This window comes from Pseudorca crassidens, chromosome 9, assembly GCF_039906515.1.
Source record: "Pseudorca crassidens isolate mPseCra1 chromosome 9, mPseCra1.hap1, whole genome shotgun sequence".
In the NCBI taxonomy this organism is placed as follows: domain Eukaryota; kingdom Metazoa; phylum Chordata; class Mammalia; order Artiodactyla; family Delphinidae; genus Pseudorca; species Pseudorca crassidens.
Genome location: NC_090304.1, coordinates 48,003,285 through 48,029,204, shown reverse-complemented (window position 1 = coordinate 48,029,204; position 25,920 = coordinate 48,003,285). Strand labels below are relative to the sequence as shown.

Here is a 25,920-nt window from a genome sequence, read left to right as displayed (position 1 = left end):
TCAAAAGCAAACTTCTTGATGTGGGCTAAGCTCTCAAGGAAAACTTAAGCTGACACTTAAGGGAAATCATCCTAAAATTCCCTGTTACGTATAGAGCACAGGCATTGCTTTCATTGTAAATGCATACTGGCACTTTTGTGTTTGTGTGTGCTCCTGGGCTTTCTCATGTGGTTGGCTTAAAAAAAAAAAATCATAATCCCTTCCTAAGTGACTTACTTGAGGGAACTAACAAGTTCATGTGCTCAGGTGTGTAGAGAAAGGGAGGAGCTTAGTGGGGGACATCAGTGGGAGAGCAGTCTCCCTTTCCAAAAGATAAGTATGGAGTATGTATTATTACTTTCTAAATGAAATCACAATTTGAGCCATAAATGTTCACCACGACTTTTTCTTTTCAAGTTTTGCACTGGGTTGGCTTGAAGTATGGCTTTAAACCAAGGCAAACCCCAGCAACTTGGCTTTGCAGATCTTCTTGAAATATTCATGTGTCCTTGTGCATGTATTTTATCACACCAAAACTTTTATACCAACACTGATAGAACTGCACTCGAAAGAAAAAAAAAAAATCTCACCCAGGAAATCAAGATGACAAAGTGGAATAAACAAGAGCTTTGGAGTCAGAATCTGATCCTGCCCTTACTAGCTTTATTGACCTTGGGCAAAATATTTAACTCTTCGCTTTATTCATCTGTAAAACGGGACGGGGGGAGGCTGTTGCAGCACAGTGTGCAGAGTAAGTGCTCCAGTAACTGCTCAGTAAATGGATTTGGTGGTAGTAGTGTCACCTGTCCACGCTTCCCCTCCTCTGTGATCCATGGGCACGTGCATGTTTCACCTATTTATGCAGGCATACCTTGGAGATGTTGCAGGTTTGATTCCAGACCGCCACAGTAAAGTGAGACACATGAATTTTTTGCTTTCCCAGTGTATATAAAAGTTATGTTTACACCATACTGTGGTCTCTTCAGTGTACAACAGCATTATGTCTTAAAAAAAAGTATGTAATTTAAAAATACTTTATTGCTAAAAAACACTAACCATCATCTGAGATTTCAACGAGTCATAATTTATTTGCAGTAGTAACCTCAAAGATTACTGATCACCATAACAAATATAATAATCATGAAAAAGTTTGAAATATTGGGAGAATTACCAAAATATGACAGAGATATGAAGTGAGCAAGTGCTGTTGGAAAAGTGGCCTGATAGACTTGCTCGATGCAGGGTTGCCACAAACCTTCAATTTGTAAAAAAAAAAAAAAAATGCCATATCTGTGAAGCACAATAAAGCAAGGTATGCCTGAAATTATTCATAAACAAAATTTACTATTCTACTTTTTTGTAAACTTAACTTTTTATCACCACTAATTAGCTGTATGACCCTGGAAAGTTATTCAATCCCTGTGTCTTAGTTTTCTCATGAATAAAATGGAGTGCTATTACCCAAATAAAAGACAGGATGCCCAATTCAATTTGAATTTCAGATAAACAACAGATATCTATTGTTTATCTGAAATTCAAATTGAATTGGGCATCTTATATTTTTATTTGTTAAATCTAGCAACCCTACATTAGTACTTATCTCATAACGCATGTGAAATACTTACCGTAGTACTGCGCACGTAGAAAATGCTCAATAAATACTAGCCATTATTACTATTATTATTATAATTTTCCATGATGAACAGTCATTATTGTGCAATTGTTGTGATGACTATATATTCCAGAAGGTAGAGAAATCTTTTTTTACTTAACCTTTCTTTTGGGGTAGTTCTAGCATCTGATTTTTTATTACTACAAATAATATTTTACATCTATAGTACCCTACTCCCTTTTGGGAAAATTTCTTAATAGTTAATTATCACCAGTGGGTTCCAATTGCTTTCCAGTATATCTGCCAGTTAGCCCTGCTACATACCAACAGTCAGTCTACTACCATCAGGTGGTATAATGTGAACAAAAGGTTGCTAATGTAACAGGGTTTAAGTAGCTACCTGGTTGTTGTTTCAACTTGGATTTTTTGTTTGTAGTGTTGAATGTTTTTAATATTTTAAAGCAACTTATATTTCCTGTTATGTGAATTTTGTGTTTATTCTCTACCACGTACAAATTTATTTTTTGAGAATCTTAATGTATTTCTTACCAGTTTGCATTAGTTGGACCATAAATATTCTGTCAGATTAACTTAGAGAAGGAGCATTGTATAGTCAGTGGACTCGGGTTGTCTGACTATAATCAGTCCATTACACTGGACTGCCTTTTATAATGTTAGGAGTGCGTCAAGAAATAGGGATTCATTGTAACATTGTTTCCAAGGCAAAATGCTGCCTTTATGTATGTGAAATATGAAAGAAAAATTGCTGTTATATAACTTGAATCTTTTTCCTTTTTTTCCCCCTCTTTCCAACTCCCCTCCCTTCTTAGCACTTTACTACTATAGCCACACTGATCTGATCACTCTTCTAATTATAATTAACTTGAATTCAAAAAACATCCATTGAGTGCCTCTTAAGTGCCAGGTACTAGGTTAGGCATCACTGATTCAAAGATACATTAGAGGGCTTCCCTGGTGGCGCAGTGGTTGGGAGTCCGCCTGCCAATGCAGGGGACACGGGTTCATGCCCTGGTCCAGGAAAATCCCACGTGCCGCGGAGCGACTGGGCCCGTGAGCCATGGCCGCTGGGCCTGCGCGTCCGGAGCCTGTGCTCCGCAACGGGAGAGGCCACAACAGTGAGAGGCCCGCATACCGCAAAAAAAAACCACACACACACACACAAAAAAGATACATTAGACATGGTTACTGCCCCTGTGGAACTGAGATAAAACAATAATTGCAATTAATAAAATAAAGATTGGAAGGGAGATATTACTGAATACAGTTCAGAAAAAGAGGAGAGAAGTAATTAGCTGACTTGAGTGGATCTGTAGAGAATTTCTGAAGAAGGTGATTCTTGGGCAGAGCACTTTGCCTGGAATGTGTGGGTGGGAAGGACATTCTCGGAATTTACAAACGTTCTAGGACAGGAGAGAATGGATCTTTGGCAGTAGTAAGTGGAGGAGAGTGTGTTGGTAATGTTGAGAGATGAGTCTGCTCTTGTGAACCCTGGTCATCAGATCATGGAAGTCCTTGTTTGCCATTGTCAAAGTCCCACGGAGGACTTGGGTTAGAGTACTCTGCTGCAGAAATCTTGAAGGAAGTACAGTTTACTGCGATGAGCCCATAGGATCCATTCTCAGCAAAGTAGACCAGGAGATTCCAGGATGGGGGAAATCCTGTGAGTTCGCTTCTCAGGTCTTCCTGGTTCTCATGGGAAAAAAGCTGAAGTTGGTGATAATGTTCTTCCTGACTGAGTGAAGGGCCTGACAGATTGGAATCACCGCATAGGAGATTACCTATTCAGATCCCCAGCCATGTCACCTTGACACGCAAGTGTCGTTACCTCATAGAGTTGTAAAAACTGCCTTTAGCAAGTGTAGTCGTCTGGTTCAAACATCTGGGTTCCAGATACAATTTCAGACTATGCCAACAGTGACATCTTGCTTCCTTGCCTGTTTATCTGATAATGAAAAAGCAGTGTGTTCAGTTGCATGGCAGTCCCTCAGTTTGAGGATATGCACAGCCTGTTTTCTCTGATGTTATAGGGCCCAGGAGGGCGTAAGCATGGCAAGCCTGCGTAGTGCCTACCAAGCCACACTGTGGAGATGGTGGTCTACGCTACTGGGTTGGCCAAAAGGTTCATTTGGGTTTTTCCGTAACATCGTACCAAAAACCCGAACGAACTTTTTGGCCAACCCAATATATACAGGGGCTGCTAAGAGGCTGGTACAGTTCTTTAAAATAATTGAATTGAATGCCCTTAGGCAGGTCTTACATTTTCCACTTTTCATATCCGCCCCACCTGCCCCGCCCCCCACACGTAAACTTTTCTTATGACATTTAGGGGCTATGCCTGGCTGCGGAAGACATTTCAGTTTGCATCAGCTATAGCACTGCAGACCCACTGAAGGGTTTTAAGCTGAAAACTGAGGTGAGCAGGTTTGTCTTCTAATTAGATGACTCTGGAGGCAGAGGTTATGATTAGAAATGCCATTCACTAACTCATCAAACATTATTGAACCTCTCCCATGTACAAGGCTCTGTTCTAGGTATTGTACACACCTAGGTACCCTGATACAGTATTGTATCTACACTAGGGAACCAAACAGAACATAAAAAGCTTGCCCTTATAGAACGTATATGTTGGTGTGAGGAAAATAATACATAAATAAATTAACTAATTACATCGTATGTTAGTGATAAGCACTAAGGAGAAAAATAAAGCATGGAAAGAGAAGAGGTGTGGAAATTAAAATGGCATCCCTGAGAAATGGATGTATGAGTAAAAGTCAGAGATGTGGGAGCAAGATGTGCACATATCAGGAGGAGGAGCATTCCAGGCAGTGGGACAGCAGGTGTAAAGGTCCTGAGGCAGGCACATGCTTGGTATATCTAGGTATTAGCCAGGGGCAGTGGCACTGTGGTGGGATTGGCAAGGAGGAGGGAAGTAGTAGATGAGGTCAGAGAGGTGATGGCAGGCTGATTGTAAGGCCCTAGAAGCCGTTGTCAGTTTTACTCAGAGAAAGATGGGAAGCCTTAAGAAAGTTTTAAGCAGAGAAGTAATATGTTTTAACTTAGGAATAGAGAGGATCCCTCTGACCGGCATATAGAAAACAGACGGTAGAAGGGAAGGGTAGAATCAGGGAGAGTAGTGAGGTGGCTGCTGTGAGAGACGATGGTGGCTTGGACCAGAGTGATGGCAGTGGGGGTGGTGAGACGTGGTCAGATTCTGGGTAGCTGGAAGGTAGAGCTGATGGGACTTGCTGATGGATGGATGTAGGGTGTGAAAGACAGAGGAATCAAGAATGACGCCAAGATTTTGGCCTGAGCAAGAGAATAGAGGAGAAGTTTGAGGGGAATAATTAGGAGCTAAGTTTTGGATGTATTAAGTTGGAAATGCTTATTAGTGAGTCATGTGGGGAACAGACGAGGAAGCTGGACGTATGAGCCTGGAGTTTGGGAAAGATGGCTGGACTGGAGATACAGATGTGAGAGTTGTAGGCTTAGAGGGGATATTTAAAAGGAATCATCTAGGAAGGTGGTGTTGACTAGAGGAGATAAGAGTACCAGGACTGAGTGCTGGAACTCTCCATCACTAAGAGGATGGAGAGAAAATGAGAAATCAGCAAAAGAAGTCTAATAAAGAGAGCAGAAGATCCAAGCAAGAGTATTGACCTGAAAACCAAGAAGAAGAAGGTGTGTGAAAGAGGGGAAATAAACAGCTGTGTAAAATGCTACCATTGGGTCAAGTAGAATGAGCACTGATGACTGACTACAGCAGTTACATGACGTAGGGGTCATTGGACGTGATGTTGACAAGCCGTTTGGTAGAGAGATGAGAACAGGAGCCTGACTGGAGGGGCCTTAAGAGAAATTGATGGGAGAGGAATCAGGGGCAGTGAGTATAGACTACTCTTTCAAGTTTTTCTGTAGACAAGAGCAGAGAGAAATGAGTTAGTAGTCACTGGTGAGGGAAGTGAGATCAAGGGTTTTTGTTTTTATTTAAAGTTATAAGAGGACTTCCCTGGCCCTGGTGGCGCCGTGGTTCAGAATCCGCCTGCCAGTGCAGCGGACACGGGTTCGATCCCTGGTCGGAGAAGATCCCACGTGCCTCCGAGCAACTAAGTCCGTGCGCCACAACTACTGAGCCTGCGCTCTAGAGCCCGCGAGCCACAACTACTGAAGCCCAGGTGCTCTAGGATCCATGTGCCGCAACTACTGAGCCCATGTGCTCTAGGGCCTGCGTGCCACAACTACTGAGCCCGCATGCTGCAGCTACCGAAGCCCACGCACCTAGAGCCCATGCTCTGCAACAAGAGAAGCCACCGCAATGAGAAGCCTGTGCACTGCAACAAAGAGTAGCCCCCGTTCACCGCAACTAGAGAAAGCCCGCGCACAGCAATGAAGACCCAACGCAGCCCCCCAAAAAAAGAAAACTCACATTAAAATAAATAAAGTTTATAAAAAATAATAAGTTATAAGAAATTAAGAGATAACAGTGCTTAGGTGATGGGAATGATCTGGTAGAGAACAATAATTAATGATGTAGGATAATGAGGGGAGGCTTGCTGGAGGGATATCCTTGAGTGGGCATTTGGATATGCTCCTAGAGTTCAAGGACCAAGTCTAGTCTCCACATATGCATTTAGGAGCCATCAGCATAAAGATGATATTTATAAGCCAAGAAACTAGATGAGCCTACCAAGCAGTGACTTAAGATAAAAGAAGTTAAACAACTAGTTAGAGGTGAGGGAGATGAGAAGGAACGAACAAAGGAGACTGAAAAGGATTAGTTAAGTAGAGTGGGAGGAAAATCAGCAGTGTGATGGCCTGGAAGTGCAGAAAGTATTCCTGGGAGGAAGCCATGAGCCCTTGTGTGAAATGCAGCTGATGGGTCAAGTACGATGAGAACCAAGGACTGCCCATTGCATTTAGCAACGTGGTAGTTCATTGGTGACCTTGAACTGAGTGGTTTTGGAGTGGGAGTGGGTGAATGGAGTAGGTGAAAGTCTGATTACAGTCTCTTCAAGAGACAAAGAGAGAAGAGATGTTGAAAAAAGAGAATATACACTACTTTTTTGTTTTGTTGTGAAGGAAAAGGGAGGAGAAATTGATTCAAAAGATGGTTTCTAAAGAAAGGAGAAAATAACTGCACGTTTGTATGCTGGAGAGTTACAAACGGTTATAAACGGTGAGAGTTACAAACGGTGCAGAGGATTGAACTGCCTGAGTGATGTGCTTGAGTCGATGGGTTTTTCAACAGTTCAATTGTTGTCAAGGAACCAGCGCAGAGTATATGGGCCCAGGTGAGTAGATATGGTTTGGGGATCTTATAGAATTGTCCTCTGATTACTCTTCCATTATCAGTGAAAAGGGAAGCAGCAAGGTTACCAGCTGAGAGTGAGGATGGGGTAGAAGATGCTGAAGGTTTGAAAACAGGAAAGATAGAAAGTGATAGTCCAGGAGGTAGGAGATTGAATGGATTAGGGAAGTGGAGTGTGCCTGCCAGACAACATTAAGGGCCTACTTGAAGTTGGTGCTTGTGAATTTAAAGTGATATCCGCCAGCATAGGTGTGAGGTTTTTTCTCCCATCACATGCAGCTGTGTTTGTGCAGGCATGAAGAGACAGGAGTTTGTGTTTGAGCAGGGTCGTGCTTATGTATGACAATGAAAGAGTGGCAAAAGAGTTGAGGGTGTATACACAACCTACTGAACGGGAGAAAATATTTGCAAATGATATGACCAATAAGGGGTTAATATCCAAAATATATAAACAGCTCATACAACTCAACATCAAAAAAACAACCTGGTTAAAAAATGGGCAGAAGACCTGAATAGACATTTTTCCAAAGAGGACATGCACATGGCCAACAGGCACATGAAAAGTTGCTCAACATCACTAATCATCAGAGAATTGCAAACCAAAACCACAGTGAGGTATCACCTCACACCTGTCAGAATGGATATCATCAAAAAGGACACACATGACAAATGCTGGCGAGGATGTGGAGAAAAGGGAACCCTCGTACACTGCTGGTGGGAATGTAAATTGGTGCAGCTGCTGTGGAAAACAGTATGGAGGTTTCTCAAAAAACTAAATAAAGAACTACCATATGACCCAGCAATTCCACTCCTGGGTATATATCTGAAAAAAAACAAAAACACTAATGCGAAAAAAGATGCACCATAATGTTTTCAGCAGTGTTATTTACAGTAGCCAAGATATGGAAGCAACCGAAGTGTCCATCGACAGATGAATGAATAAAGAATATGGAGTGTGTGTGTGTGTATGTATACACACACACACACACAATAGGATACTACTCAGCCATAAAAAAGAATGAAATTTTGTCATTTGCCACAATATGGATGGACCTAGAGTGTGTTATGCTTAGTGAAATTAGTCAAACAGATAAAGACAAATAGTTATCGCTTATATGTGGAATCTAAAAAAAACAACCAACTAGTGAAGATGACAAAAAAGAAGCAGACTCACAGATACAGAGAACAGACTAGTGGTTACCAGGGGGAGAGGGTGGGTGGAGGGGCAATAGAGTGGTAAGGGATTTAGAGATACAAACTACTAAGTGTAAAATAAGCCATAAGGGTATATTGTACAACACAGGGAACATAGTCAATATTTTATAACTATAAATGGAGTATAACCTTTAAAACTTGTGAATCACTATATTGTACATCTGTAATTTATGTAATATTGTACATCAACTGTACTTCAATTAAAAAAAACACATAAAGAGTTGATGGTGTATAAAGTGGAGTGACTAGAATGATTGAGTCTGAAATTTCATCTGAGTAAGGAGAGTAAAGTGGACTCATGGGGTGTTAAGGATAGTGAAGAGGTGGTAGGGTTAGTGGACTGTAGGTGCTTTGGGGTAGGATGATAGCTGGGAAAGCAGTGAGGAGGAGGGGGCCAAACAGAGATAATGGACGGGCTACAGTTGCTGGATGACTGTGTCGAGAGTGTGATCATGGGAGTGAGGCCCTAAGGTAGAGTGTGGAACAAGTGACTGAAGGAGACAAGGAAGAGAACAGATAGACCAGAGCTGGGGAAGTATTGAACTAACCAAAAATTAAGACAGAAGTAGTGTTGACAGCACACCAGGAATGGAGGGAAGTGACCTGCATGAGGAATGTTTGCGATGAAGATGGGTAGTGATGGTGTAGTGGTGCAGTCGGGCACCTGCAGAGTTAAAGCTGGGGGATTTTAAAGAAAATACCAGAAGTAGTAGACCCTTAGTATTTATCTAGGCAGAAGTGTTGAAGGGATGTTTTGCAGCAATGGAATTGGAGAACTGATGATAAATATAGAAAATATTAAGAGGTAAAATAGTTGGTACGCTGATGTGAAGTAGAGAGATCCTAATTTCCAAATTTCTGGTATAGGTGCCTGGGAGGATGGTCATGTGATTTATTAGGTTTACTGTAGGATGTCCAGCATGTTTAATTTTAAATTCATCAAGTTCAAGAATATATGTGAGATCTGATGCACATGTCCAGGGCAGTTGACTGGTAGGTCATTGGGAAGAAGTTACTGGAAATCAAAGAAGGTGAGAAAAAGTTGAATTCTAAGGCCCCCTAAAAATTTGAAGGGTTTTGGAAAGTGACTCTCAATTCCAGCTATGCATCAGAATCAATCGGGGAACTTTTGAAGACACAACTGCCCTGTCCCCAAACTGACTAAATCAGAATCTTCTGTGGTGCCATCTAAAATATCTCTACACATTAGTCTGGTGTGCAGCCAAGGTTGCAAATGACGTTCATTTATAGCCTTTATGGATTGAAATTACTTTTTACAGCCCCATTGTCAAAATGGTGCTCCGACCATCTGTATAAAACCATTATAAAATATTAGGGAAGGAAATCTAAGCATGAAAATGCATTTACTATTATCATTGATTCTTTTTTTTTCTTACCGCAGTGGGACTTATCTCCAGTTATTAGTAAGTACAGCTGCTGTTGGTGCAACTAATAATAAATTCTGTAGGAAATGTAACTGGAGGATGTAACTGTAGCATCCTGGTGCTAACTAAAAGCATGGTCTTCTTTATTGCTAGGCATGTAATATGATTATCGCTTATTTTTAATTTAGGATAAGCATACTGTAAATAAAGTCTGTAAAAACTCTAACGAGGTGCTCAGCTTAGAGAACGTGTTTGCTTGATTCTTGTTGGCTGTCAGTCCTTCTTGCCAGTCTGTTCACTTCCCATCAGAAAAACCTGGGAAACAAAGAAATAGGCATGAATGAGGGGACACATTAGAACCACTTGTAACACTTTACTCAGAAAGTCTCAGGTTAAACATATTTTCAGTTCTGATGTGTTCGAATAATATGGATGTCAAATGATGGCATAGCTGAGCTAGCTCTAAAGACTTCGCACATTGTTTCAGAGGGAATGAGAAAACTGTTGTTTGCTCTTCTCTAATCTGTTCCACTGTGACTGATACTTTAGATTTAATGTCACCATAATATCCCAAATTTATAGGTCATCCTTCTTCTGGGACTTTGGAAGTGCTCTGTGTGGATTACTTTAATTTTGATGGAGCTAAAGTTCAGCATGTTATGGAATCTATTTCGGAGAGAGTCTGCAAAGAGAACTAGAAAATCCCCCAAAGTGTTTCTTTTTTACTTCCAAACGAAGCATCCATTGATCCTAGTCCACGCTGCTTTAGGGGCCATTTATGTGTGGATTACTGAGGGCTTCTCTGGGGGGAAACTAATCCCCATAGGTTCAGTTTGAGAGGATCCACTCTGCACCCAATAAAGATGAAAATTGCAGCTCTTTTCCATTACATTGTTTTTTTGATCTTTTAATTTTATATTGTCTTATGCTTCGGTGACTCAATCATAGCTGTCTTCCCAGTGCCTCAGTACGTGGGAACTGGGAAGTTAGATTGAACAGATTCACCAAACAAACGCCCTGTAGCACATGCTTTTACAGTAAAAGGTGGTGTTTTAGGGCTATGGACAGTCATCAGTTTTGATCCAGGGAAGCATATGGAGAGGAGTGGGTTTTACATAGTGCCCTTAATAGTGCAGCTTAGAACATGGGGAAATGTCAGAGGAGGATCAGAATTGGCTGTTATACTACTAGATTCTTTTCTATAAATTTTTTTTATTTTTATTTTTTTATTAATATATACTGTAGTTGATTAACAACAGTGTGTTAGTTTCTGGTGTACAGCAAAGGGATTCAGTTATATATATTCTTTTTCATATTCTTTTCCATTATGGTTTATTATGGGATATTGAATATAGTTCCCTGTGCTATACAGTAGGACCTTGTTGTTTATTATATTATATATAGGAGTTTGTATCTGCTAATCCCAAACTCCTAGTTTATCCCTCCCCCATCCCCTCTCCTTTGTTTTCTATGTCTGTGAGGCTGTTTCTGTTTTGTAAATAAGTTCATTTGTATCATATTTTAGATTCCACACATAAGTTAAATTATATGATATTTGTCTTTCTCTTTCTGACTTACTTCACTTAGTGTGATAATCTCTAGGTCCGTCCACGTTGCTGCAAATGGCATTATTCCATTCTTTTTTATGGCTGAGTCCCTAGTATTCCATTGTATATATGTAGCACATCTTCTTTATCAATTCGTCTGTCGGTGGACATTCAGGTTGTTTCCATGTCTTGGCTATTGTAAATAGCCGATTCTATGTTAAATAATAGTAAAATAAATACAACTTTGTATTAAAAGAATGATATACTGCAACCCAGCAGGCTTTATTTCAAGAATACAAGAATGGTAAAGCTATTATTGCCCTAGTAGATTTGTTGTTTTTGTTGTTGTTTATAAATTTTTTTAAGTTTTGGCCATGTTTACACAAAATAAGTAACACAAGCTTCACAACTTTTCCTCAATTTATCTCCAGTCATTCCCTCATTTAAAAAAACAAAAAAACTTTATTGAGGTATATTTTACATGCCCTATAATTCACCCACTTTAAGTGGTGATTATTTAGTAAGTTTATGAAGCTGTGTAAGCATCACTATAAATCAGTTTAAGAACAGTCCCATCACCCCAGTAAGGTCCCTCAGGTCCATTCACTGTTAATCCCAGTTCCAGGAGGCTACTAATCTACTTTGTCTCTGTAAAGTTCCTTTCCTGGACATTTCATATAAATGGAATCATATACTAAGCAATGTCTTTTGTAACTGGATCCTTTCACTTAGCACACTGTTTTTGAGGTCCAGCCATATTGTAGCGTGTGTTATTAGTTCTTTCCTTTTTATTACTGATTAGTATTCCATTATATGGATATACCACATTTTATTTATCTGTTCATCAGTTTATGGACATTTAGACTGTTTTCAGTTTGGAGCTACTATGAATAATGCTGCTAAGAACATTTGGGTGCAAGTTTTTACGCAGGTGTATGTTTTCGTTTCTCTTGGTTGTATACCTACAAGTGGAATTGCTGGGTCATATGGTAACTAACATTTTGAAGAACCACCGAACTGTTTTCCAAGATGGCTTCACTATTTTACATTCCTATCAGTAGTGTATGAGGGTTCCCATTTCTTCCTCACCAACATTCGTCATTATCTGTCATTTTTATTATAGCCTTTCTAGTGGGTGGGAAATTGTGTCTCATTCACAATACGTTTTTGGAGAAACAAACAAACATAATCCTTCAAGTGATGCCAAAAAAGCATTGGATAGAATTCAACATTATTCTTGATAATACCTTAGGAAACTAAAAAAAGCCACTATCTTAATATGTTAAGAATGATGATGACAGTGACAGGAACAGTTACATTATAACTAGTATTATTATCAATAAATAATGATAATACATAATAGAATTTAATGCCAGATGTTGTTCTAAGCTTTTTGTATAATAACTCACTTAACACAGCAACCTTGAGGTAGGTGCTAGTGTCATCTCCATTTTACAGAAGAGGACTCCAAAGCATAGACAGATTAAGTGATTGAATGACTGCACACAGCTGGTGAGTCATGGTGCTGGAATTTGAGCCAGGCATTCTGGTTGCAAAGTCCACCCTGTTAATCCTTATGCTGTAATCTGGAGCGTCTAATCTCAGCTGGGCCCTCAGTGCTGGTTCTTCGCTAGCATTTGACCTCTTCTTTGTCCTTCTTCCATTCATCTAAAGCTCTACTTCTACTCTCAGCTTTCTACAGTTAACTGTACTTCTCAGAGGAAATAAAGACTATACAAAAAAATTAACAAAATGGAACTAAACGAAGTAGCATGGCTGTGTAGTATCTAATAAAGGTGACATTTCAAATGAGCAGGGGAGAAAGTGGATTATTCAGTAAATGGTTTTGGAATAATTGGTTAACTCTTAGGGAAAAACACTATATTCCTGCTCCACTTCCAAACATTTTCCTGAGGTTTAATTTTTACAAAAAATAAAACCATTAAAATTCTAGGGGAAAGTATAGGATAGGCATTTTGTTTGTTTGTTTTTGTTTTTGTTTTTTTTGCAGTACGCGGGCCTCTCACTGCTGTGGCCTCTCCCGTTGTGGAGCACAGGCTCCGGACGCGCAGGCTCAGCGGCCATGGCTCACGGGCCCAGCTGCTCCGCGGCATGTGGGATCTTCCTGGACCGGGGCACGAACCCGTGTCCCCTGCATCGGCAGGCGGACTCTCAACCACTGTGCCACCAGGGAAGCCCAGGATAGGCATTTTTAATCAGGATACTCTACATATGACAGAAAATAATAGCAGGGGCTTAAACATAGATGGCAAATTTTAAAATTCTCTTTTGCAAAGAGATCTAGAGACAAGCTGTCCAGGTCTGGGAGGCTCCAGGTAGTCATAAGACCCAGGTTCCTTCTGTCTTTCTATTTTGCCTTCTTTAGTGCATGGCTTCTAACTCAGAGTCACTTCATGGGCTAATAGGGCTGCTGGAATTCCAGCACTCACATTTGTGTTCCTGGGAATGACAAAAGACCCTACCTCCAACCCGAGTCTGCCCTTTTTAAGTAACCTTTCTGGAAGTGCCACTCAACACTTTTGCTTTCATATCATTGACCAGAATTTAGTCAACATGGCCTAGCTACGAAGTAAGTTGGGAAATGTCTCTTGACTTGATGTATTGTAACTTCAATACAATAGGAGTTCTGTTTTTTTTTTTTTTTTTTTTTGGAAGAAGGAAAAAATAGATACTGGATGGCAACTACCAACTTCTGTCATATTTTAGTAGATGAAGCCTTCCTTAGCATGACCCCAAGGTCAACAACTGTAAAAGACAAGGTTGACGGATTTTGACAAACACAACAGCAACAGTTCTTTTTTTCCTCTTGCAAAAGGCATTATAAACAAAGTGAAAACAAATCACAAAGTAGGACAAAATAGTTGCAAAGGATGACATATAATTAATATTCTTAAAGTGTAAAGAAATATGCTATTGGTAAGTAACTTGATTGCCTGTGCCTTTTGGAGAGAAGTTATCAATTCTTTGGGTTTTTTTTTATATGTAGAGTAATGCATTATAGATAGTGTTTAATCTTATGTATACTGCAAAAAAAATCCACATTGACCTTTTAGCAAGAGGGAGCATTTTTTGTTTTGTGTGTCTTCATTTTAATTCTTTGCTCCTCAAAGGCACATTCTAGGCTCAGCTGTTAGCTGCTACCTTGTATTAATACATTTACAGTGATGGGATATTTGATTTAGGACAGTTTCAGCTAGATTACCTGAATGCTCAAGTAACTGCCATGGTGAAAATCATCTGTTTTCAGATTGACAAGATCAAATGAGTAGCCATTCTCAGTTTAGTGCTTCATCAGGAAATGGATTAAAGTGAAACCATTAGTGGTCGTTTTTTCCAAATACTAATCACAGAATTTCAAATTCTAGGGACAGCTTTGCATGTTTTTAGTGGTTATTATAGACTGGAATGTTTTTATCTGAGTTCAGGACTTGGGGACGTTGGGAGGGGGCATTGTTTCTGGACAGATTACTTAGACAACCATAATTCTTCACAGCTTTCTGTTAATATCTCTTGATTAACAAGCAAGTTGGAGCCAAGTGATTTTGGCTATCTGGTATCCTTGGTAACCACTGTTAGATGATGAGTCGAATCAGTTAAAATTAATTTCTTGTAAAAATCTGCTTCCATGAGAAAGTATTGACTTTGATGTTTAGATGCACAAGAAATATATTTATATTAGTTGTCATCAGATGTGGAGAATATTTGTAGATAAAAATCTACAAAGCCTAGTAAATTATTCAAAAAGTAGGGAAGATAAGGGAAGGCTGCAAGGGCTCTGCCCTTAAGGACTCTGCTTCTACCTGGAAAGGGAAAACTTACATAAAAATGAAGGAACCTGAGGCAGAATAGCCATTGTGTGAGCTTTTGTTCAGTAGAGGAATAGCCTTCTTTCCCTTGCACCTGGGAATGCTGTCATGACAAAGCTATTTTATTGTTACAGAAGTTTAGAAAAAGACAGAGACCACTTTTTTCCTAATATAAAATAACACAATATATATTTTAGCTCCAAGCCCATTTTTTAGTGTCAATTTAGGAAACATCTCCCTTTGGTCCTGGTGGGTGCCTTAACTGAGGTTTCTATCTGCTACAAACCACTCATTTCCAGAAGTTAACATTTTAGGGGTATTACTAGAGCGTGGAAAAGCCAGTGCTGGACTGTGTAGCGTGGGCCGGGACTGCTGGTTGGTGGGGTAACAGCATTCCCATCCCCACATCTGGAGCCTGTAGCAAAGGGTGGGCTAGAGCAACCATTGTACAGAATGTGCCCTGGGTCCCTGCAGGCCACACATTTCCCTAGGGGGGCCTGGGGAGGAATGGACAGTCCCGAGATTTCAGTTCCACATCGGATTTTGGCTGCTACTAACTTCAGGTATTCTGCTTGCTCTCAGAGGAGCTATAAGATAGAAATTTAAAGGAAAAAAAGCAGGTGCTGAGCTATAACAAGGTAAATCACAGCTTCATTTATAAGATTAGGTGCTTAGAGCCTTTTTTACCATCAAATCTACCTGTTCTACAGTTAAATGATTCCTAAATGAACGTTTCCAGGTAAAAGCATATATCCTGGGCAGTCCATGTAAGCTGAGTTCAAAGTCTGCTTCCCCACTTACCAGCTGTATCATGTAGGGATGGACACCTAACTTCTTGGTGTCTCAGTTTTCTTATCTGCAAAATGAGGTATTGATGTTTATAGGGGAACTTTAAGGTGTAAATGATATGATGGATTTGTGACAGGGCCTGGCACTTGGAGCTCAGTCAATGCCAGTTCTCTTATTACTTCTCTGGGGAAAGACTTCTCTGAGTTTCAAAAACTCTGCTCATCCTTTATTTTTGCTTTCTTTTACTTCTTCCATTAATCTCTCTTCTTGTATTCCACCCATCTTCTGGTGCCCTACTCCATTACTGTTTTCTCTCCTCTTTCTTCATCTTATCCCCTTTTGATGCGTTTTATCCTCCAAACTTGTTATTGGCTCTTTTCTGCTGCTGTTTATAAGTGAGAACATAATGTAATCTAGCTATTACATGATGAGACAGTCATGTGCCGAATGCTGTGCTTGGTGCTGAGGTTATAATGAAGGAGAAGGACGTGGTCCTTGTGCTCGAGGAGATTACCTTCTAGTAGAGGATATGGACAAGTACAGTGGGCCCTCAGTATCTGCGGGTTCTGCATCTGCAGATTCAACCAACTGAGGATGGAAAATATATATTTTTTAATTCCAGAAATTTCCAAAAAGCAAAACTTGAATTTGCTATGCTCCAGTAGCTATTTACATAGCATTTACATTGTGTTAGGTATTATAAATAATCTAGAGATGATTTAAAGTATATGGGAGAATGTGCATAGTTTATATGCAAATACTACACCATTTTATACAAGGGACTTGGGCATCCGTGGATTTTGGTGTCCATAGCGGGGTCATAGAACCAATCCCTCTTGGATACCCAGGGACGACTGTGAACATATAATTATAATTCAGGGGGGCTTCCCTGGTGACGCAGTGGTTGAGAGTTCGCCTGCCGATGCAAGGGAGACGGGTTCATGCCCCGGTCCAGGAAGATCCCACATGCCGCGGAGCGGCTGGGCCCGTGAGCCATGGCCGCTGAGCCTACGCCTCTGGAGCCTGTGCTCCGCAACTGGAGAGGCCACAACGGTGAGAGGCTCGCGTACTGCAAAGAAAAAAAAAAACAACAATTCAGGGAACGTGTGATGAGTTACGGAAGCACACAACAAGGGGTACCTAACTCAAACTTGGTAGGAATGGTGTCTAAAACTGCTTCCCCAGAGAAGAAATAAACAAGCTCTGACAGGTTATGGAAGTGAGAGTTTAAGCACAGCATTCAGAGGAAGAGATTTTTTTTTTTTTTCCCTATACGCGGGCCTCTCACTGTTGTGGCCTCTCCCTTTGCGGAGCACAGGCTCCTGACGCGCAGGCTCAGCGGCCATGGCTCACGGGCCCAGCCGCTCCGCGGCATGTGGGATCTTCCCGGACCGGGACACGAACCTGTGTCCCCTGCATCGGCAGGCGGACTCTCAACCACTGCACCACCAGGGAAGCCCCAGAGGAAGAGATTTTAATAAAGTATATGCAGAGGCTCGAATCCTTGAAGTGGCGCATGACCTTAGGGAGCCTGAATGAGTTTAGGGTTGGTGGTGCTGAATTTGGGAGTTACAGTGGGGGATGTTTATGCGATGAGAGAGAAAGTTAGAAAGGTAAGTAGGGGGTCTCGTTAAGATCCTGAATTTTATACTAATGGTAATAATGATCTATTTTATGATGGAATCCATAGGGCATGGAGAACAATAGGGGGGAGGTATAAAGGAAGTCTGAGGTTTCCGATTTAGGCAGCTAGGTCTTACAGAATGCAGAAGGAGCAGTTTGAGGGAATGAGAGAGACCAGCTGGGTTTTAGAAATGCATGTTTGAGGTATGTAGTAGTTGTAAATATGGGTCTGAAACAAACAAGCAATTTCAAATCTTACTTTGAAATTATGATAGTGATTGCTTTTGTTATCCCCAACTGTTTTCTTTTGTTTTCTGGCATGATTCTGATGCTTCTGCCTGTCCTTACATTTTGGTGTGCAGAGTTGGGTACTCATAGCTCAATTATGTGTATCTAAGAGGGATCAAAGCATAAGAAGAACATAGTTGAGGTGGAGGAGAGAACCCAGTATGCATTTCCTGTGAAGGCAATTAGAATAAAATAATGAGTGTTCATCCTCTGGTATCATAGGAATTGTTTAGAGGAACTTGGAAGTTGGCTGCTTTCCAAGAAGCAGAAGTGCCGTTCTAAGAGAGCTCCGTGGCCAGAAACATGGGCTGATTGACGGTGATCCCAAGGGAAGCGTGTGAATGAGGGTTTAGAGGTGAATGCTGAAGTAAGGTCTTGTCCTGCCTAAACGTAATCTCCAAGATGAGATATGTCTCTAAATCAACTAATTTCATGTACGAGACAGTTGTGGTTTTGTTACTGCTGAATTTATCTAAAAATGTTTGGAGTCTATTTTTATTTCTGTCTTGTACGCCCTTTGAGATAAAGTCCTATGATAAGTTTATTCCCTGCTGGGCTACGTAGAGCTGCCTTTCATTAGTCAAAGCTTGGTTTCTCTTTTGCTTCCAGTGGAGCCCTCTCATTCTGATATTTCAGGATTTGTTGACCAAATCTGTGTTCCTGTAGTTCACACCAGTCATGGTTGTATAATCTTTGCTCATATCTCTCCTAAATTCATATTTTCATGATGCTTGTTTGTCTGGTTAGTTTCTTCCCACACAGCTGGGCTCTCGTCTTCATCACTTACTTGTGTTTTCCCTTTCTTCACCTTTCACGTCCCACCTGATGCACAGAACCGGACCTGACTTTGAATTTCTGGGGCCGACGTCCTGTGGTATAAATGGAAGAATGAGGAGTTTTCTCTTACAGGATGCAGCAGTCACACATAAGGCCACCTTCTCAGGTAACCTAGAAGAGGCTTCCTGACCCCTTCTTTATGGCCAGGCCCCTCAACTGACAAACATTGTTTGTTTGTTTTGCTTACAGCATCTCATGTTACACCTGGTCCCTCACAAAGATTTGGGAGAGCCTCCTGAAGGTTTTTGCAGCCCACTGGAGCGAGGAATTCCTGGTAATCTAACAGCTCCATCCTGGCCTTGTAAAGTCCAGGTCACAGGCTGGAATTAGTTCCAGGCAGGGTCGCACAAAGCCACCTGGCAGAGGGTGCTATTCCTCTGCTCCAGTTCAGTGCACGCCCCTTGCCTGCCAGCTCTGCTCCAGCTGACGTCCCCTGACTTGCTAGCTTCTGGACTTTGCCAGTGTAGATGTTCTCTCTGCTGCCCATCACCTCTCCTAACGACCGCTCTCTCTTCACAGCCACACTTCTCCTAAGAAGTCTTATACTTGCTGGGTTTCCTTCCCACCTTCTTCAAACCACTCCCCTCCAGTTCCCGCACATACCATTCCTCTGAGGCTGCTCTAACTACAGTCATCAGTGATCTGCTAATTGCTGATACCAGCAGGCCACATTTCAGCTGTTGGAATGCTGCCGTTTTTGAAAATGGTGATCACTGCTTCTTCCTCTCTTGAATTCTGCAACACTGAATCTCATTCTTCTTCCTCCCCTTCGTGGGTTTCTATTCTTCTTCTTGCCCCTTAAATGTCGGTGTGTTTTTATTAGTTAGCTTGACCACTGCTTTTCTCACTTTTTGCACTTCTACCCAGTTGTCCCTTCCACTCTCAAGATTCGCCAGCCTCCAATATGCTGATGGTTCCAAACCCACATTCTAGCTCAGCTTCTGCTGAGCTTCAGACCTGTATAATTAACCGCCTCCTGAATATCTCCATCTGGATAGACAAAAGTCATCTCAAATTCAACACGTCCAAAACTGGAGTCATCCTTCTGACCTTTACTCTTGATGTTTTTTGCCTGAAATATTCTTCACAAGGTCCCACAAGGCTTGCCACTCTCTTTGTCGATGAGTCTCTCTGCTCAATCAGCACCTTTTTTCAGAAAGCTCCCATAAGTACCAGTTTTTCCCCTGGCTTTATTTTTCTTTGGAGGACACGTACCTGGATTTATATGACAGATTTTTTGCTTGTTTACTCTTCGCCTCCCTCCTTAAGAATGTAAGCTCTGTTTACCTGTCTGGTTCACTATTATGTTTATAGCACCTGGACCAATTTCTGGAACATCGTAGGTGCCCAAAATTAAGTGAATGAATAAATATCCCCCAACCCCAGACCGATTTCTGTACTTTTTTATCTTGATGGGTGACACCACCCCCATCTCCAGTCACTCACATCAGAAACTTGGGTGTTATTCCAGAAACGTCTGCCACGGTCACCACATCCCTGCCTCCCTTTGTCCAACAGTCACCAGTTCCAGCCAGTGTTCTCTCATAACTGTTTCTCAGATCTGTCTCTCCACTCCATTTCTGTGCTTACCACCTTATTTCAGGCCCTCAAACCTCTGTCTGGGAAAAGGAAATCACTGCGCACTGTTGGTGGGAATGTTAATTGGTGTAGCCACTGTGGAAAACAGTATGGAGGTTCCTCAAAAAACCAAAAATAGAACTACCATATGATTCAGCCATTCCACTCCTGGGCATATATCTGAAGAAAACGAAAACACTAATTCGAAAAGTTACATGCACCCCATGTTCATAGCAGCATTATTTACAAAAGCCAAGATGTGGAAGCAACCCAAATGTCCATCAACAGATGAATGGATAAAGAAGATACGGTATACAATGGAATATTACTCAGCCATAGAAAAGAATGAAATTTTGCCATTTGCAGCAACATGGGTAGACCTAGAGGGTATTATGCTTAGTGAAATTAGTCAGACAAAGACAAATGCTCTATGTTATCACTTATATGTGGAATCTAAAAAGCAAACAAATGAATGTATATAAAAAAACAGAAACAGACTCACAGATATAGAGAACAAACTATCAATGGGGAGAGGGAAGGGGGAGGGGCAAAGCAGGGGTAAGGAATTAAAAGGTACAAACTACTATGTATAAAATAGATAAGCAACAAGGGTACATAGCACAGCACAGGGAATTATAGCCATTATTTTGTAATAACTTTAAATGGAGTATAATCTATAAAAACATTGAATCGTTATATTGTATACCCGAAACTAATATAATATTGTATATTAACTAAACTTCAATTTAAAAAAAAACCTCTCTCTGGTATCATTGGAGTTTCTAATGTGCTTCCTGTGTCTGTTCTTTTTCTTTTTTAAAGAAGATACCTGTTTTTTATTTTATACACACACACACACACACACACACACACACACACACACACACACATCACCTGTCTATCTATCTGTCTTTCTGTGTGTCCAGGACATCCATCCATCTAAATTTTCTGTCAGGATATTATTTGTATTACTGACCCCCCATTAGAGTTTCATTTGGGGAACCCTAATTTGGATCTGACAGAGGTACTCCTAGAGTCACAAAATTCTCTCTCCCAGTTACTAGTTACTGCCTCTGTTCTTAACCACCCAAACTGAGCCTCCACAGAAGCCAAAGTGGTCTTTCTAGAAAGCAGACCTGACCCTGCTGCCTTCCTTTGTAAAGTTCTTCAGCATCCCAGACAGCCAGAGGATCGTATCCAGGCTCCTTGGTGACCTATGAGAGGTGAATCCAGTCCCACAATGAGCCATCCCTTGCTTTACACGAACAGTAGGCTGTGCCGTGCAGTTGCTTGCCTCCATGCTTAAACTGTCCTCCAGCCTACCGTGACTCTTCTCCTGACCCCTCTCTTCCTGGGGATTCTAACTCATCATTCTTTTAACACTTTCCTCGGGGTCTCTTTCACCCGGTTTCTCCGTGCTCTTCTCTCTGTCACTGTTCCAGCACTTAAAACGTTTTCTGTCCCTGCATCTGCCTCCTTCATTTGATGGTGAATGCTTTGTTGGAAGGGCTGTGTTCTATTCGTCTTTCTATTCCCCTCATCGAACCAGTGACTGAAGCATAAAAAGTACTTGATAAATGTTTGAGTAGATGAAAGAATGAATGAATGTCTAGTTACATGTTTCTGGCTGAATTCTGGTCACTGTCATCAAGTTATGGCACAGAATTGCATTTCCAAAACCTAGAAGATATTAGTGTAGTCTTCAGAATGGGAGTTCCTTGCGTGCTCTGTGCTACAGGACATCCTCCTTACACTTGTCAGAAAGTGCCCATGTCTAGCCTTCCCTGTTGTCCTTTTAAAACCAAAAATCAGCTTAATAATAACTGAAAATAAAAAATGACCATTGGAAGATGACATCCATTTGTTTCTGGGTCTTATGAATCTGAAGGGTTTTCTCAAGAATGGAAGGACATTTTTTTGCAATAGTGAAGTAATTTTATTGGTATTGTAATCTGTATTGCGTCAATCACATGGGCAGTATGGCTTAGTGGATAATACCTTAAGGATTTAGAGTATGCTTGTTGAAAGTTACTGTTCCTTCCCCCAGAGTACATACTGGATTAGGGTTTTCAATGTGAAAACAAATATTTCTGTTGCAGAACTTCATCATCAACTTGTTGGAATTCATGCCCAGAATATTTTGAGTTGAACAGTTCTGATTCAGTGGCATGGAAAGATTCACTAAGAAGGACACTGTGCCAGTGATGCTATAAACTTGTTAAAAGCTAGGAATGCTGTACTTTATTTTAATGGCAGAGAAAAGCCAGTCCCAAACCGAGCTAAGTTCTCAAATCTACACAGTGGTTTAACTCTGTTTTACTGAGTTCTGAGAATCCACAGCAGCTTCCTGGCTACACGTGGACCTAAGGGTTGAAACTGAAGCTGCGCCTTACTCCACGTGGAACCAGAGCAACAATACTGGTATCATGTCAGAGGGTGGTTCTTTATCTTATAATTTCACTTGATATTATATTTGACTTGAACTGTAGTCAGATTCCAGATAGCGCAAGAGGAATGAAAAACATAAAGGATCTTTTAGATTCTCACATTCTGACTCTTAAAAGTGGAGAAGAGGAGGAAGACCCCACCAGCATGGAAATTAGTGCCAATGAGCACAAATTTAAAGGGTTATGGGCACACAAATGAGGGGACCGGGCAAATACACATCTAGGAACTTTCAAGGGGCATATGCCATGAAGTTATTTTCAGGAATGCTGATGAGAATTAGTTCTTCGGAAACATGCAAAGAATGATCAGAAATGTATTAATTTATGTTCAAACCAAGAAGGAAGACATCTCCATGCCTGGGGAGAGGGAGTGATAACAGATGCCAGGAGACATCCAATGGAGGCAGGAACAATGCCAAAAGATAGAGTTGGGCAGGTGGCCCAGTTCTCACAGTGGAGGATATGTGGAATCTAGAAATTCAAGGCTTGCGAGCTTGGTGTCCATCCCTGGCAAAGTCTTAAGCCAATTTAGCAGATGGTTTGTGAGCACCTAGGAAAGAAAAGGTGCCCCAGAGTTGGCTTATTAAAACCAAGTCATGGTAAACTTCCTAGCCTTCCATTGTTGGTAGTCACCCTTGACTTCAACAGGATTTTTCATGAGGCTGCTTATGATAACCAACGGAAGTCCTTTTTTTCACCGAGAACAAAGAAACCAAGTTGGTGAAAGGGTTGGGGTGAGGTTCATGTCAGTTGAAGAGAAAAGCCAGGGAGGAAGGAAGGTACCTCCTGGTGGCCACCATGATGGGGCAGTTTAGAGTCTGCTTAAGAAAGGAGTGGGGAACTTAGATAAGCTACTATGTTCGTGTTTGAAGTGTCTCATAATACTGCATTTCTCGAATTGAATCCCGGGCCACTTGCCTTCAGAGACGCCTGGGGGTGTTTATTTAAAATGTAAATTCCTGAGCCTCACCCAGAATCAGGATCTCCGGAGGCACAGCCTAGGAATCTATACTTTTAACAAGCTTCCCTGGCAATTATCAAGCACACATAAATTTCAGAACTATTGCTTTAAAGATAAGATCATCTGCTGTGAAGAGCGTTACCCTGTTAGAGGAGTATAGGAATTATTTAGTTTTATATGCAGTTTAATTTTTTATATGATTGTGGCCCAGAAGTTTCTGATCTTCCTCTATATCTCATTGCTCAGGGTCAAGCCCAACTCTGTTGCCATCTGGTGACAGCCACTCATGCTGTAAAAGCAGGACTCATGAGGCAAATCTTTCGTGCACAAAATGGTAATTTTGCATCAGGTCCAGATCTTATATAAAGAGCAGTGAGACATATTGGAAGAAACTTAATTCAGTACAGTTTCTTGAGAAAGTTAGTCTCCACGCCCTCTGAACTGAGGGCAGCAGTGTCCTGCTACCTGTATGACAACCAGTTCTCCAGAGTTAAAAATGTATGCATAAATATACACACACAAGTTTATTATAAATTTCACTGATATAAAGGATGTGTACCATACACTTCATAATTAAATGTACACTGCAGTTTACTGATTACATTACAGTTGATTCTTATAGAATGTTTGTCTTGATTTCTGTCAGACTTCTGTATCCGTAGCAAACTTTGGCTGCAATTGACAAATTAGCATAGCTCCAGCATACATGGTGGTTGATAGTTTCATTTATGTGAACAAGTAAGGTAAAAGTAAAGCAACAGCAACACCTCATAACGGCACCCATTCATCAGTAATGTGAGCAGCTTCTTTGTTGAGTTATCGTTTTTAGAATACTGGAAGAATTTATCTTCAGTCTTTTGTGCTATTCACAATGTAATGGCTACAGACATGACACACTTTTAATCTGTGTTATTGACAGTGTCTCCACCACTTTCTTAAGACGAGTTCAACAAAATAATAAGGCCTGATTTGTGGTGTTTGAAATATCTGTGATGTAAATTTTCCCACCATAGCCCCTTTCAGTCTACCAACATGATGTCACTGAATGCAGAGCTGGGAAGAGATGTGCAGAACCACATCACTATATAATAGTTATTTGCACCATACAGATACAATATACAGAAATCACCTTGAGAGCACAGATAATTGTAAAATGTAGTCAAATGAGTAGGAAATGGTGACTTTTGAATGTTTATTACCTTTGTTTTCAATATCATTTATATAATTGTAAGTTTATATAATTTAATTTTTAAGTAATGGCTATGTTTAATACCAAGCTCTCAGAATTCCTGAAAGTTTAGCAATTGGCTCTTCTGAGCTGCTGTGAGCTGGCTCTAGCCCTCTACTGAACAGGGGCAAGTTTTCTGAGCTTGTAGACATGTGACTGGATGCATCCCTGCTTTTACACAGGAGCACAGATAGAATATTCAGGCACATTTTCATATTAGCATAAAATGCAGCTCTTCTGAACTAGAGCATAGCGGGAACATGCCTGACAAATGTGTCCTGCCCCTGGGCATCAGAGTAAAGAGGAATTCCTAAACAGATAAGGTCAGATCCAACAGAACAGGTTTCCCCTGTCATGTCTGGGAAACTATTTATGACTCATGTTCTTTGCCAGCTCTGTGTTTTGCATCAGTAGACATTCTGACATGTAAAGGTACCTCTCTTGTGTTGCATCCTACTGATTTCAGCAAAACTGTTTTTGATACTTTGACACTCTCCATTCAAGAAGTCCTTTCAAATACAATTATGATATTATTGTTTCTTACTTTTCCATTTTTGTCTACACCAGCTTGTAATTAAAATCTGATAGCAGCCTGGCTGTGGCCACTAGACTAGATTTTTTTATTCATTTGCCTAAAGCCAGATATAGAATTTATTTGCAGTTTGTAAGTTCTTGGAACTGGAAGTTTGAGGCTATCTGCCACATTTGAAGATACTAGGATTTGAGCCACACTTCTGTAAATTCTTATTAAAGCCGACAGTGCTGTGGAAAGTTGTATTTTTGACAGAATTTTTGGATAGTCAGGTTGTAAATAATATGCCTCCAATGCACAGTCATATTCTTTCTTCCTATTTTCTGGCTGTTATGCTTACAAGCAAATTGTGCATTTCATTCTGTGCTCCAAGAGCATTTCCTGAGGTGTGTTTGAATTTCCCACTGTAGGGACCTGGGCTCTATCAATATTTTCTGTACTGACCCTTGTAATTATAGCACAGGGACCTTCTTAAACAGAACTTTGCTTACCTAACGAATATAAACACAAAATTGCCTTAGGCTGTTAATTGTTCTTTCCTGCTGTGGATATTGGTTGTGTAATCCAGCAACTCAACTGCTGTTTCGGCCATGAGAGATCTTCTACAGTCTCGCAAATACCTCCTCAAGTTAAAATTTTTATGGTGTCCACTGACTCTTACTTTGAGCAAGAAAGCGTCTTTCCTAATACTGTAGTAAAAATACACATTTATAAAGTGAAAAAGCAACTTTTGGCATAATATAAAA

General features: G+C 40.7%; 1 protein-coding gene across 3 annotated transcripts in view; it reads left to right on the top strand.

Moving 5' to 3' along the window:
• SYT9 (synaptotagmin 9) overlaps positions 1-25,920 on the top strand; it is a 186,573-nt gene that overhangs the window by 6,905 nt on the left and 153,748 nt on the right. For 2 of the 3 annotated variants that reach the window (XM_067750057.1, XM_067750058.1), the window contains exon 2: positions 18,425-18,534. The exons of the other annotated variant lie outside the window; for it this stretch is intronic. In XM_067750057.1, coding sequence (XP_067606158.1) covers positions 18,425-18,534 — 110 coding nt within the window. The remainder of the gene's footprint in view (positions 1-18,424; positions 18,535-25,920) is intronic. 3 annotated transcript variants of the gene reach the window in all.